At 40.5% G+C, this 14,989-nt stretch overlaps 1 protein-coding gene across 1 annotated transcript; it reads left to right on the top strand.

Annotated features, from left to right (window-relative positions):
- Positions 1 to 207: 207 nt before the first annotated feature.
- Positions 208 to 13,099, top strand: adra1ab (adrenoceptor alpha 1Ab). Its single transcript, XM_084745829.1, has 2 exons — positions 208 to 2,109; positions 10,864 to 13,099. The coding sequence occupies exons 1-2, from the start codon at positions 1,194 to 1,196 to the stop codon at positions 11,316 to 11,318; spliced, it is 1,371 nt and encodes a 456-aa protein (XP_084601955.1). The 5' UTR covers positions 208 to 1,193; the 3' UTR covers positions 11,319 to 13,099.
- The last annotated feature ends 1,890 nt before the right edge of the window (positions 13,100 to 14,989 follow it).

Below are 14,989 nucleotides of genomic sequence, written 5' to 3'. Positions count from 1 at the left end.
ACTATCAGCAGCTGAATCCCTTCGCCACGGTTATATAGTGCCCTCCTCGAGGTTCAATTCCTGGCCTGTCATCTGGCGGTTGAGTTAGAGTCCAGCTCGCAGACACGAGACCTTCAAGAAAGCCATCACAGGCTCCGGCTGAATGTCCCTGCTGTCATTTATCTTTGTATTCCCCGCATGGCTGGCTGGTTTTCTCATAATGCCACAGATGATTTCCATTTTGCCCCAAGGATTATTATAGCCGCTGCGGTGTCCTTGTCTTTACCCCTGTTGTTTTTGATTATATCTTGTTTCTTTTTTCCCCCCTTTCTATTATAATCCTCACCACCCCTGCTGCTCGAGAGTTCTATTGTCTCCTCGCTGCCTCAGCAAATTGATCTCTTCCTTTAATCGATGTGGCTGGTTAAATAAAGGTTAAGCAAGAATCAGATATTAATAATGGGATGTTTTATGGTTGCTTTTTTTCTTTTTTGTTTGTTTGCGGAGGCAAAAAGACAAGTAGGCTGTAATGTTTTTGGGATGAAAAAGAAATTGCGAATGCCACTTAGTCCGCTCAAGCATAACCTCTGTTTTCTCTAATGCATCCGTAATGAAGGGTGAATAATCTGCAAATAGAGAGACTGTGTCCTCTGAGAGGAGTCATTGAGTGATATTTTTACCCTTTAATCATGACTGGGTGCCGTGTGATGATTTTTTTTTTTTTTTTTTTTAGCAATTTACCTTTTATTTTGTATATTTTAAATGTGACACTTTGATTTGTTCCTACACTGCCAAAGACAGATCGGGTAGAGGTACTATAATGAGCTTTTTGGGGGTTTTTATAAAAAGCCTTGGATTATGAAGTTGTTGTTAAGTATATTTTACCTCTTTTCTTGTTTCAACAGGTTCCCTGAGATGAGGCCTTTCTGCATGACTGACCCTGACATCAGTGAATATTCGTCATTTCTATTAAGATACCCCTGGACTGAAAAAGATGTGGCAGTGTGACATTCTGCCAAGGAACCCTGGCCAGGGCCACGTGATTGGTGGAGCATTGGCAAGAGTCGCTGCATCTACAAATTAACTTTAAGCAGGAAAAGCTTTTATGCTCTGCAATAGCTGTCGCAGAAAAACGGAAGAGTTATTGAAGCTGGAACAGATGTCGCACGAGAGTTATCAATCTTCAAGAACTTGACACACCCCACAGATTTGCGATGGTCCCTGCGGAGAACATGAGTGCTTTCTCCACAGCAGATCGCTGTCCCAACTGCACCTCCTCCGTCCACCCGGAGGTGGACGTAGCCAAGGCGGTGGTCCTGGGGATGGTGCTGGTGGTGTTCGTAGTGTTCGGGGTCCTTGGCAACATCCTCGTCATCCTGTCCGTGCTGTTCCACCACCACTGGCGCTCCGTGACACACTACTTCATCGCCAACCTGGCAGCGGCGGACCTGCTGCTCAGCTCAGCCGTCCTGCCCTTCTCCGCCACCTCGGAGGCTCTCGGCAGATGGGTGTTTGGCCGCTCTTTTTGCAGCGTCTGGGCCGCACTTGATGTCCTCTGCTGCACTGCCTCCATCCTCAGTCTGTGTGTGATCTCTATCGACCGCTATCTGGCTGTCAGCTACCCCCTGCGCTACCCTGCCATGGCTACGGGGAGGCGAGGCCTGACCGCCGTGGCTGCTCTCTGGGGACTCTCGGCAGCTATATCTGTGGGCCCTTTGTTCGGCTGGAAGGAGCCCGACCCAGAGGATGAGACAGTGTGTCGAATCACTGAGGAGCCCGGCTATGCTTTGTTCTCAGCACTCGGATCTTTCTATATACCTCTGGCCATCATCCTGGCCATGTACTGCCGTGTGTATACTGTGGCAAAGAGGGAGATAAAAACCCTCAGGAAGGGCAGCAAAGGGGACGGGGTTGAGACGGAGGGGGTGACGCTGAGGATACACAGAGGAAATGCTGCTCAGACGGAGAAACAGGAGAATGATGAAGTTGCCCCGAGGCATAAACGCACCACTTTTTTCCTGCCGAAGCTGCTGAAGTTCTCAAGAGAAGAAAAAGCAGCCAAGACTCTTGGCATTGTTGTCGGCTGCTTCATTCTGTGCTGGCTTCCTTTTTTCCTGGTTTTACCCATTGGTAGGTACCTGCTAACCTCAGCTGTTTTTAACTTGACATAACCCCAGTCTGTGCCTTTTCATGTATTATTATTAGTATATTCAAGTCACAACGCTAAGGGTTTGCTTCCCTGAAAGATAAATCCCTGGCAATCTGTGAAAAACTCAGAAGGTTATGACCCTTTACTGCTGTTGGAACCCTCAAAGATTTTTCTGTCCATGTGGATCAAAATATATTCTGTCTGCAGGCCAATAAAAAATGAGACTCTGTTGTTAAACCTGGCATACTAGTGCTTTTTGGCATCACCTTTTTAGTTGATAAGCAAACACTGTTATTGAATACAGTACAAAGACATAGAGATATTCAATACTCAATATTTTATTGTAAATATACACTTATTTTGAATTTGATGCCTGCAAAAGAGCTCCAGTTGGGCCAGGAGCATGTTTACCGCTGTGTTACATCACCTTTTCTCTTAACAACACTCACTAAGCACTGGGAACTAATTCTTGAAGTTTTGAAAGCGAAATTTATTCCCACTCTTGCTTAATATATGCCTTCAATTGCTCAACAGTCAACAACAGATCCAGAATTTGTCTTGACATTGTCTTGCTGACATAAGCAGGAACGGTTAGCCATGCCATGAGAACTAACCAGTTGATTCCACCAAGCACGGCACGACTGTACCACGGTTCTGATTTTCTGCACAGCTGCAAGTCCCGCCAGCAGTATTTCAGAAGCATTTCAGCAGCGGAGCGTTTTGCCCACCTGATTATGTTCACTTGTTCAGATCAGGAATATTTTGCTGACAGATAAGCAGGCTACATGGTTAAATCGTTTCTTTTCTGTCTGTCTTTATGATCATGAGTCTGCACAGGGTCTCATATTTTGAAAATTAACCAGATTCTGCTCTGCTTTTTCTGTGTCTGACTTCCTGTCCGTTTGACCTGCTCTGTGCTAATTGACACGGCATCCGTCAAAAATAGACTCGGCACGCCGGTTCCACCAGCGGCGCCTCGATGCGCCAGGCGCTGCTGGTGGTCTTGCTAGCATTGTGCAGAATGGCTGCGATCAGCTACGGCTGATGTGATGCAGCCGTAATGCGACAAATGCTGTAACACACCGCCATACCATCACAGATGCTGACTTTTGAAATTGACCTGTTTACCTTTTCAGTGTATCACACAGGTGTTTTTCAGTTTTCCATTCCCAACTTTTTTGGAAAAAATTCGGAATGACTATGAAAGTGCAAAAACAAATAAGTTCATCAGTTTGAGCATTAAATATCTTGTCTTCTTAATATACTCAATTCAAATATAGATCAAAGAGGAATTGCAAATCTTTGCATTCAGTTTTTATTTACATTTTACAAAATTGTCCCAACTTTTTTTAATTATGGTTCTATTTTCACATCCAGCAGAAACAGAGCAACATTATCATTCATTCGGATTTGTGTTTCTGGCCACCTGATGAAGTCCATCCATTAGTCACTGTCTTTTACCTCTGTTTTTGGTCTCCACCACCTCCTGTAGGAAATATTTGGCTCTGTGGCTCAATTAAATAACTGCTTACCGTGTCTGTCTGCCATTTGGTGCTATATTGTACAGCTTTAGAGCTTTTTCTCTGAAAGCATTTGCCTGTGAGCTGCCACTGAGAACAACACTATAGTTCCTTTTATACAGTCTCTTCAAGGTAGGAATGTTGCTCTATTATTCCACCTCGCTGTTCTGTAGAAAAGGTATGTACACACAATGGGGCGGCCTTATTGTTCTGCCTCTGAGCCATCAGTGGAGGTAGTAACAAAGCACAATCGGCGCGCGTGTGTGAAATGTGATTGTGTTTCTTAAAGTGCATAGTTATTTCACATATATGTCAGTTGTGTCTAAACAGAAAGAGACGAGCAGACACACACACATGCACAGGCAGGAGAGAAAGCCCTCCTTCACAACTGCATTGTTGCAGAACAAGCAATACACCGATCATCCAGGAACACAAAAAAGCCTTACATAATAAATTCACTTTAGAAAGCAGAACAGCTGACTGGTGCAGTTACACATCTCTTTTGCCTGTGGAATGCCGACATGAAATGTAAAATCCAACAAAGCCAGAGTAATGACAGACATTCTTTGTGGCAGAATTGAGAGTGAACCAAATTTTTAAATTTGTTTTTTATACACAAGAAAGATAAATTGATTGTCTGATACTTTGTATGAAAAACTAGTTGAAAATCATGTTAACTTCTGCAGTGATCTGGAAGAGTGCTTTTGGTTGTGTCCAATACCCACACCCGCACCTCTACCCCTTTCCAGGTCATTTTTCTTCAGTGTGTTTTGTATTGATGTCTGAGCTTACTTTTACAGTTGCTTTAGTGATTAGAGAAGCTGCTTTCAGTTTCATTTCTATGCACGCAGTTCTGTAATTATGTGGAACATCCAAGCAGCAAAACTAAAAACTGTAGGACAGAGGAAATTCTCCAGAGGAAACAGAATTAAATAATCAAAGAAGATACAGCTGCTGTCTCGTGCGTAAATGTGCACACAGCGCCTCTCTCTTTCCCACCCGTGACTTTTGTAACCTGTTCAACCCGCATATTAACAGCAGTGTGGTTGTAACTGTAATCCCTGCATCACTACTGTACACCATTACACCACCAGTACAATTTTTACATTTTTAACCAAAGAGAGCTGTTAAAAACTGCTTTTCAGGTCAGGTATAGATAAATGTCCCTAATAATGAAACATTTTGTTCATGTGTTGAACAAATAGGTTGTGTTCTGTCACTTCCAGCCTCCATCTTTGTGTCCTTCAAGAAATGCAACTTTGGAAGCAGCTAAAAAACATATTTTATATGGTGCAGCAGCTGAAATATGTTAAATATTCTTAATTAACCCCGAGGGTTTTGGAACGGTTCCCACAGACTTCAGAAAAGAAAGTGTTCACAGTTGCTCTGTGACTTGAATGCAACGATAATGAGATAATGAGTGGCACACAATGCTGCAAAACTTGAGGGAAAAGAACAAAAAGAGCCTAAAAATGATTAATCTACTTTACACTTGTTGAGGAAATAATGTATTCTCTGAGTCTAAAAGGGGATTTAAATTATTCACAAATTAATTGATATCATAATGAGAGCATAAATGATTTCTTTCATACCTATGGAGGCCTGCTTTATTCTAAAAAATATAGAAAATGGTAATTAAAATTTTAGCTGAAGCAAAGCTGAATAGAAATGAACTCATTAAGGATTATTCTGCGGTTGTAGTGAAACATCACTGTAGATACAAGCTACATTTAACAATAACAGGAGGTGAGAAAAAGGTAAATATCTAAGCCAAACATTCTCAACTTTATCTTTAATAAATTATACCTACATTTTGTCAGAGTCTGTCAAAAAAGGGTGATAACAGTGCTCTTATCGTAGATGTACTAGAGGGAAGAAACCAACCTTTGTGAAGTCTAATCTAACATCTTAATTGCTTCAGAAACAACTCTTAAAGCTTGAGTGAGATAAAGTGAATGTCAGCGTGGACTGGTGTGTGTTTAAGGATAGTAGTCTGTCAGCAGTTACTTTCCAGGTCACAGACGGTGAGATTATAACTGAAACCTGTTTTTGGTTACACAAACTGCAATCGTATTGAAGGGGGGAACAATCTGTTAAACAGGATGTAGGATGAAACACATCATCTGGACAAATAGTATGGGTGATGTTTTTCTTTTTTTCCTGCCAGTGTGTACACTCCTGACTAGCCGTATTAAAGGTCCAACGTGTAATCCAGATGTAAGCAAAAGGGTCTGTCTTACTTTTGTCTTTTAATACAGGGTTTAAGACTATACAATAACTAAATCTAAGTAATTTTAGTTTATCAGAGCAAGACTAACTGAAGATCTTGCTACTTTTTCCAGAGCTGTCAGCTGTATCATACCGTGTTCATCAGTGTTGTCATGGAGATGGACCTGTTTACATGCAAGCTTAGTAGCAGTCATGATTTCATCCATATCAATTGTGGGATGTTTCTTTTGTTGCACAGGTTCAGGCCTTCGAACCTGCCTACTCAGAAGAGGCGGGCGGGGATAATGACTAGCCAATCAGCATCACGTTGTGGTATTAACACTGTTGTTAAGCTCTTCTTAAGGATTGTAAAACTGGGCGCTGGAACTAAGGAGGAGTAATAAAAACAGTGGTGACCACTATAGACAAGCTAGATGCTGCTATCAAGGCCGTTTTAAGTCAACCAAAGAAGAGAAGTGTGTAGATAATAATACACAGCTACTGAAATGCTGTGAGGGGTGTTTGCTGCCATAGAATTTTTTTTTTAAAAACTCCCTGTTCAGGAGAATGCACTGCATTTATGCAGAAGCAGACTTCATCATCTGCTTCCAGCTCTGCAGCTCTGAAACATATTTGGGAGATCTCCGGTTTTAGGATATTTTAATTGTCTTTAGCCAGTCTGAACCAGAAGAGTACGTAAAGATGCTGTAGTAATATTACAGGGGCTTCTTATTTCTCATCTGTGGCAGGTTAACACAACACACAGCTTATCTGCGTATATGCATTATGGCTCATTCTCTCACAGAATCATAGTCTACGGGAACAAATACAAAATATGTTGGCCTGGCTATGCACCAGTGACGACTTAAAATGGCATTGATCTGTCATGATTGGCTGGTAAACATGGAATCTTCCCTCCGCCAGGGAAATTGGTTTGAGCGAAGACAAGGTCAGACTGAATATAAGTTGACATTTCAGTCTGTTATCATGCTAGCTACTATATATCTGTTGCACGACAGTTCATTTGTGTTGAAAGCTTCAGGAAAAAAGGCAGTGGAACTTAAGTGGAGAACATTTTTTTCAAAATGCTCTTTAGAAGGTCAAGAGTAAACTTCCCCTTTCTTGAGGCTGTTAGAAGTTTAGTCACAGTTGAGCTGGAACATTTACCTAATAGGCCTTTTTGACTTAAGACGTTTCCACTTATCACAGTACAAGAAGCACAGGTGTGAATGACAAAATAGATGGACTGATGCCATTTTGCTGCTTTGGCTTCAGGGTTCAGATATTGTACGTGCTGGCTCACTATCACACTGCCAGGGCTTACTGGCACACTTGAATGTAACAAAGCTATCGTTAATGCTATTAGTAACACCTGTGCTCTTTCTACTATGCCAAGTTAAGATGTCTGCTGAAAAAGGTCTATTAATCAATTATCCGTTAGGCAGAAAGGCTCAGAAATGTGCCAGTTTTCTGCTTTGCGGTGTCAAAAATGAATTTTTGGGTGTTTTGGTTGGGCAAAACAAGTAATTTGAAGATGCTCTGAATTACCATGATGGATTTTATTGATCTTTACATGAAGCACTAATTTGCATTAGTAATATCGCCAAACACAAACTATCTAAACTCATATTCTGTGTGAAAAGACCTCAGATTCATATGGTTATACTGTAGGTCTACAGCCATGCTAGCAGCTCTGTGAAGCTATAGGTTATATAGCCACAGACGCCAACATCAGCATGCTAACATCCTGACAATGACTATGCTAAAATGCTAATGTTAAGCAGCTAATGCTTTGCCATCCCAGTTTAACAGTTTAGCATGCTAACTTTTGCTAATTAGTGAGTTATCATTTTAAGCCAAACCACAATCTTTCACTTCTGTAGCTGAAACTACAGAATTATAATGTGTTATAAACACATTATAACACATGATACAACAATATACAATGTGCACATAGATGACAACATTTAAAGTGAGAGTTTGGCAAATCTTGCAAACACTTACTATCTAGACACAACTATAAAAACACAGAGTCCAGCTGAGGCTGATGGGAATGTCATTACCTTTTTTGTTTTTTAGTCATAAATAAGTGTTGAACAATACTTATAGGATCACCACTGTTATTACAACTCATCCTCTGGGGAACATGACTCTTAATGACACTAAAAGAAAAGTTATGGGCTCAAAGTTATTATGATTTTATTTTTCATCAAGGCCCTTGTATGTACAGTTTATTTTCCAATCCATCCAATAGATGTTGGAAAGGACATCAGAGCAATTAAGATATATCCTCTGGACACCATGAATACAAAGCAAGCATGTCAACCTCATGTTGGCCATGGAGGAAAAGTCAGAAGATAATCAAAGTCAGCATTATTCATCCTTAGGGGATAAAGAATGTCTGTACAAGATTCCATGGCAACCCATTTCATAGTTGTTGAGATATTTCAGTCAGATAGGGTGATGGCCCAACAGTGCCTTTGCCTTTAACATTTAAATCTATAACAGCAAGCCTCCTCGCTGTAGCTACAACTACTGTGATGCAAAAGCTGTCGAGGCCTGAATCATTTGTATAATGTTGTGTGATAATATGTTTTTGCTCTATGAAGGAAGGACCTTTCTCCTCCACCACTGTGCTTCGACTGTACTGCTCGAGTTGCTCCAAAGGGACATCAAAAAATTCAATTACAAGCAACCAAATAGACCAAATAAAACACCACATTGTAGCAGAATGGGCTTCTGCTGTGAGATGAAATGGAATGAGCCAAACCAGTGCTCCCTCCTATGAAAGCTATTATAGATAACAAGCGTGAGGCTTAATGGGCTGTAATGCTAGGAGGCATCCTCAGTCACCCTGTAGCCTCCCAAGGCAGCCAGTCATCGGAGAATAGTTCTGCATTTCAATTGAGAGAGACCTTCACGGCTCACAGCGCAGCGCTCATTCAAGCTCTCAGGCAATGATAGTCTGAGATTCTCAGACTGAGGGTTTGAAAAACCACTGAATTTTTTATTTTGCGTTTTTTCTGAACACTTCATATGGAAAGCCTGTTTTGTGTTGTAGCACTTGGAGGCTGTCTTCACTGCGGAGCAGTACAGTTTGCTTGCCAAGCTCATAAAATGAAGTGACTGCTGTTCATCAGTGGCACCGTATATAAAGCTGCTGTGAGGCCACTGCAATTTTATATTATTTGCTTTGATAAAAAATGTTTTGCACATTAAATTTAGACCTGTGGAACTGCTTCATGAATTTGAATGAAGCCTGATGGAAATTCAGCTCATGTCCCAAGGAATAACTGATTAGATTAGACTTTGGAGTGGATTGCATCATTAAGTGGCTATTTTTAAAAGCACCTAGTCTTTTCACTCAAGAAGAATCATTGCAGGTTATTACATTTTGGGGCTGTCATAGCACTGATCATCTTTTTTTTTATCGGCATAATCTCTAAATCCTGAACCATGAGGTGGATATTCTGAATTCTGTGGTTCAGGACAAATCAGTCACTTTTCAAAATAAAAAATCAATTTCAAATCATCAAAAATGATTTAAAATCACCTTTACAAAATTTGTAATACTCACTCACATTTTAGATAGAGTTTTATTTTTTATATATGTTATGAATTTATTAAAATATTGTAAATATAGAACTTTGATGGTGTATGGTCTCGCTATGTGCTATCTATCTAAGATAAGATAAGATAAGATAAGATAAGATAAGATATTCCTTTATTAGTCCCACAGTGGGGAAATTTTCAGTGTTACAGCAGCAAAGTGTATAGCAAAAATAGTAGAAACAACAGCAAAAAGAGACAATAAATAGCAGCAAGCAATATAAACAGGGAAATATAACTGGGAAAAATATATAACATAGGAAATGGTAACAGCAAATATACATTATTTACAAATTTACACCATGGCATAGGGGGATTATGGATATTGCACATTGAGTTAGGGATTTTGGTACAGGTATTGCACACTGGATGATAATACACCTGGTTGGAGTATTGATATTGCACATAGGAACACTGCTAGAGTCGTCACTGTGACTGAATTTCCTCAGCAGTTATTTAGGTTGGCTAAACACTATTAGCACCATTGTCATTTGTTTTTGCAGATTTATTCATTAATGATAAATTTGGTACAGTAGCGCCACACATATATTATAATGAACTGAATGCAAAGATGTCCAATGAGAGCTGCTCGCCTGGGACATGAGCCAATAAAATGCTTTTTTGGCTTAAGGAAAAATTTTTTGCTACAATACTGCAAGCAGCAGTGTCTAGTTTATATTATACGTCTATGAGTAGTGCTAATATTAACTGTGTATCTCACCTTCTGGTCTAAGTAAGCTCACTGCTGGGTGCCAGTCACAGTCACACAACACTGCAAATGAGTTCCTGCAGTTCGACCATTTCTTTTTCACACATAACTGTATCGTTACCAGCAAGGCATGTCTATCAAGTTCATTGACATAGGCCTACAACAACACAAACACACACTGGCTATGGTGATCACACAGCAGCTCGTGCTGCAGTATTAACTTTGACGGAACATGAAAAAAGTTACTGGCATGCAGCTTCAAATGAGGCTTAATGTTAACACAACTTTCCCTCAATATCACATTAGTCTGACATCCGCCCCCAGTCTGTGGCAGAAGCCACGTTAGCCATGCAACAAGCTAACGCAAGATCAACAGGTCAGCCTAAGAAATAAACACTAAAACAACATAGAACATTGCAAAACTTGACGTCGGGTTACAGCCATTGATCCACTTTTGAGCTTGAAGAGTTACTGGCCCTCATATTGCTTGTCAAATTTTCTGAACCATTGATTTATTCATTTAACACACACTGAAGTGTAAAACAAGTTTTGGTGGATGCTTGTCATCCCCTGCGGTTGGCTTGTCAGTAGCACAGTATTTCAGAATACTACATTTCAAGTATTAGTTATGTATTAATGTCCTTTTCCATTTATATTCAAATCTGTGTCTTTTTGTGTGTGTTTTCCAGGATCCATCTTCCCGTCCTGTAAGCCTTCGGAAACCATTTTTAAGATAACTTTCTGGCTGGGTTACCTCAACAGCTGCATTAACCCCATCATCTACCCCTGCTTCAGCCGGGAGTTCAAGAAAGCCTTCCACAACTTGCTCCGTGGTCACTGCCTGAGAACACAAGCACATTTAACCAGCCATTCCTCCAGTCCGGGCCCCACGTCTACTACCTCTGCTCTCTCGACCCAAAGCTGTGTCAGCGTTTCCTCATGGTGTTGCTGCGGGGCGCTCTCGACCTCCTCCCCTTCTGTCGGCGGTCCGGATCAGGCTCAAAGCGCACAAACCCAGAGCAAGAGTCTGCTGAAAGCGTGGTGTTTCTCTGCGAGTCGAACGCCGGTGCCTCAGAACCCCTCCAGTCACAGACCAGCCAAGGTCCTGCGCCTCTCTCTCGGTGTAACAGGAGAGGCTGTTTGATTGAGGCAATGAAGGAGTTTTCAGCATTCGATCTTCAGTTTTGCCTCGGGGAAACACTTATCTACAACTTTTGCATGTATATTTATGCTTGTCAGAAGCATCAGGGCCAGCTGATAGTGACTTTTACTCCACAGTGGGCAGAGGATAACTCCGTTGCCTTAAGGCTTCATGCCAGTGTGAATGCCTGTAGAGTCAAATAATGTGGCAAGGTGAATGAATTATACTTTGCCTACATTCAGCAGCTGTTCTTGAAGAGAGACTAAGGCTGAGGAGAGGGAAGGCACAGCGAGAGATTTCTGGGGAAAAAAAAATACAAACCTCTTAGGTTAAAAAATGCAAGGCGAAAACTGTGTTTGCATGATGGACACTAGGTTAGTAGGCATAGCCGTCTGTGCTTCGAAAGGAATAAAGAGAATCTTATTGAAATGACATTGTAAAAGGACTCCTGAGACATGATTTCTTTAAACATTAGAGGTATTTCTTCAGATTGCACAAAAGCCCCTAAGGGCAAGATACTCATAAATCCCGGCACAATTAGCATTCACTGACAGCTTTGAGAAAGTGGAGGCTGGTGTGCGTGTATTACATGCGTGACCTCTGTTTTAAAGGGACTAGACACTCGCAGCCTTTGATTCTGAAATATCTGTCATATGGAGAAAAAGTTAGAAATTGTCAGGGAAGGAAAAATATCAGTTGATATTAGAATGTAGAATAAATACCAGAAAAACCTTTCAAACAATAGCTCTTCGTTCTACCCCCGCTGAAGCTTTTCTTGTTCAAGTTTTTTGTTTTTGCCAGGGCTGTATCAGAGAAATGTTGAATCAGCTTTAAATGTTTGACATCCCAGCTTCTGGTGTTCTTAAATAAATGAAAAGGTGTCAGATTTTTTCTCTCAGTCTTGGTGAAGGACTGTTTCGTGACTCCTGGTTTTTTGGCAGTGCCGTTCTCCAGAGCTGTGTTTTCCCTGTGTAAACACTGGCAAATTACATAATTTTATGGTTGTTTTGCAACTGATGCATGAGTAATTTCAAGCAGTGCCTGTCTGACATCTTTGTTCATCTGTAACCGGCATCTGTGTGTGTCTCCAAAGCTGCAGTCTTTGATTTTTGGCTTGTGGGAGGCAGAAGAACTCAAAATCAAGCTGACAAACACACAGTTCTGACTTTATCACCTTATAAAGCTGTTATGGCTAATATTTATGCAAATGATTGTCTACTTGCACAACCAGCAGACACAGAGCTACATAATAATCCATTTTGAGTTGTTTTCGTGTCCACTTGATGAATGTAAGTCCAACATAAATGTAAGTGCAACATTGATTGTCCTTTTAGCTCTGGTTTATATCCACCAACTCATGAGGGAAACATCTGGCTCTTTAGCTGCCAGATGTTCCACTTTCTTCACTTTCTATCTGCTATTTGGTGCTGAGCAGGTGGTGTACAGTCAGTTTTTCTGTGCTGTAAAACTAAAACCATGAGTTAAGAGGCCTTCACAGTGTATCAGAGTGGGTAGATTCAGTGGTGCACTGCAGGATGTAAACAGGTATACCCCCTTATTTTTCAATCAATGTTGTATAGGGGTGTAATGGAGTGTTGTTAGCCCACATGAGAACCATGGGCTTAATGTAACTATCATGGTGTCAAATACAGTTTAAGTGTCACTGTTTTTAAAATAATAATTCCCAAAATCTTGATGCAGCATTGCAGTAAAAACAAGACTGGGTGAAACCTGCTGTATGTCTGGACTGTGTGTGGTCAATGTGCTAAAAGTGGTCGTGTTTATAATGTTAACTCCTGGATATTAAATGTTCATCTGCAATTTCCTGTAGTGGTCACAGTACTATTTTTTCTTGAAGCGTGCTGAAGTAGCACCACATGGTTCAGCTATGTTTGAGTCTTTCCACTCATATCTTAAGATGAACTTATAATGACACTAATGACACTCAGTAACAGTAAATGGTAGTTTATTAATGAGTCAGTATGTTATACAGTTTTTACAAGGCAAAAGGTATGAGCATGTAAAAGTTGGTGTACAACCCCTTGGCGGATAATTCTACTTTTTGTTTAGGATGGTGAAAGCATGTACCCACCCTACTCTGCTTGTGATTGGCTGGTACGTGTTGCCTGCATTGGTTTGGTTGGTTAGGTTTCAGCATGAGAAGTGTTCATTGGTTAGGCTTAAAGTAAGTTTAAGCCAATCAGAGGCAGAGTAGGAAACATCCTAGTGGAGAACCTTCTCATTATAAGTAGGGGAGACCGGGGATGGTAGTAACACTTTTTGATGCTCATGCTGCAGTAGATCTATCAGACTTTGATACATGGTACCTGTATGTAGTTATCACAAATAAAAGTGTCCTGTTGTCATAACCTGCCCCACTACTGGGGTGAGTTGTAACACTAGCTGGTGAAAGATGCAACAGTGAGAAGTAATTTGCTGAATTATGATCCAAACGATCCAATTTATGTAGCAACCTTAGTGAAGAATAAAGAATAAACAGCTTTGAATACATTTCAATTTAACAGTGACAAAATACACTGAGCATGTTTGGACTGTATTTCTGAATGTGCGTGTGTTACATAAGGGTTTGCTCACGGTCACAGTTGGGGCAAATGTAGATGGATGGCCCTGTGTGGGCCCAGAACAATATACACACTTGACCCACACTTCTTTTTGCATTGTGTTCCATGCACACACTGCAGAAATTTTCATAAAATTAATAAACTGTTACAACTATCCCCACTCCAAACAGCCATTACATGACTGTTTTAGCATGTGGGCTTGAAGGTACCATCAGTGCCAAATCATCAAATTAAAGTAGAGAAAGTGCTTACTTTTTTTTTTTTTTTTAACTTTTATTTACCTGAAAATCGGTTGTTTTGGTCAGAAAATCCACAATGTTGCTCACAGAGAAATACCACTTTTCCTGTGAGCTCAAAAGTGAAATTGGAGTGCACTGTGATTTGGTCAAACTGGCAGTGTTACAGCTGACCCAGTGTTACACCACTCCCCAGTCTCCCCTGCTCATTTGAGTAATTGATGACTGAAAAAAAAAAATTAATGGAGCTTTAAATATAATTTTTTTAGTATCCACGGCTGGAAATTAATTTCCATTTGTTGCTTTATGATGGAGGGAAATGACTGTGGGCTTGTTGGTATTCAGCTCACAGTCCCAGTCCCAGTATGACCACCTTTGTGATGCAGAGGAGGTGGACAAAATAAAAAATGTGACATTTAAGTTCGGATAAATTAAATCACTGCTGCAATAAAGGCTACAAAAGTATATTAATGTAACCTTTAACGAAACTGTGTAAAATTATCATGCCATATGCCGACACACAAGTACACCCCCATTAACATCAGAAACTCTCAAATTAAATCTGTCAGAACAAAAAGTGAAAGCTTCACAAAGGGTAGTTTTTATTGCAAGGCAGTTGCATTGGATTGCATTATAGTTCATGACAGTCTATGATGTGTCATCCTACTGTGTTATTGAAATGAAATGATGTCGATTAATTAGCAAAACAAAGCCCACCATTATCACGCAAATTAATGAGCAAACATTATGTGGTCCCGTGTCAAGATAACGTGAATGTTTCATTAAAAAACATGTCATGAACATTGACTAATAGTTTTAACAAACATGTTTTGGGTGTCTTATCTTTTTTAAGAAG

This window comes from Lutjanus erythropterus, chromosome 20 (genome assembly GCF_056507025.1).
Source record: "Lutjanus erythropterus isolate fLutEry1 chromosome 20, fLutEry1.hap2, whole genome shotgun sequence".
NCBI lineage: Eukaryota > Metazoa > Chordata > Actinopteri > Lutjaniformes > Lutjanidae > Lutjanus > Lutjanus erythropterus.
Note: the sequence above shows the minus strand (reverse complement) of the source record. Positions and strands in the feature narration are given on the sequence as shown.

Bases quoted from the DNA above. Each gene is read 5' to 3' on its own strand.
- adra1ab (XM_084745829.1), top strand. From the start codon at position 1,194: ATGGTCCCTGCGGAGAACATGAGTGCTTTCTCCACAGCAGATCGCTGT. The intron at 2,110-10,863 runs GTAGGTACCTGC...TGTGTTTTCCAG, and splicing joins TTTCCTGGTTTTACCCATTG to GATCCATCTTCCCGTCCTGT.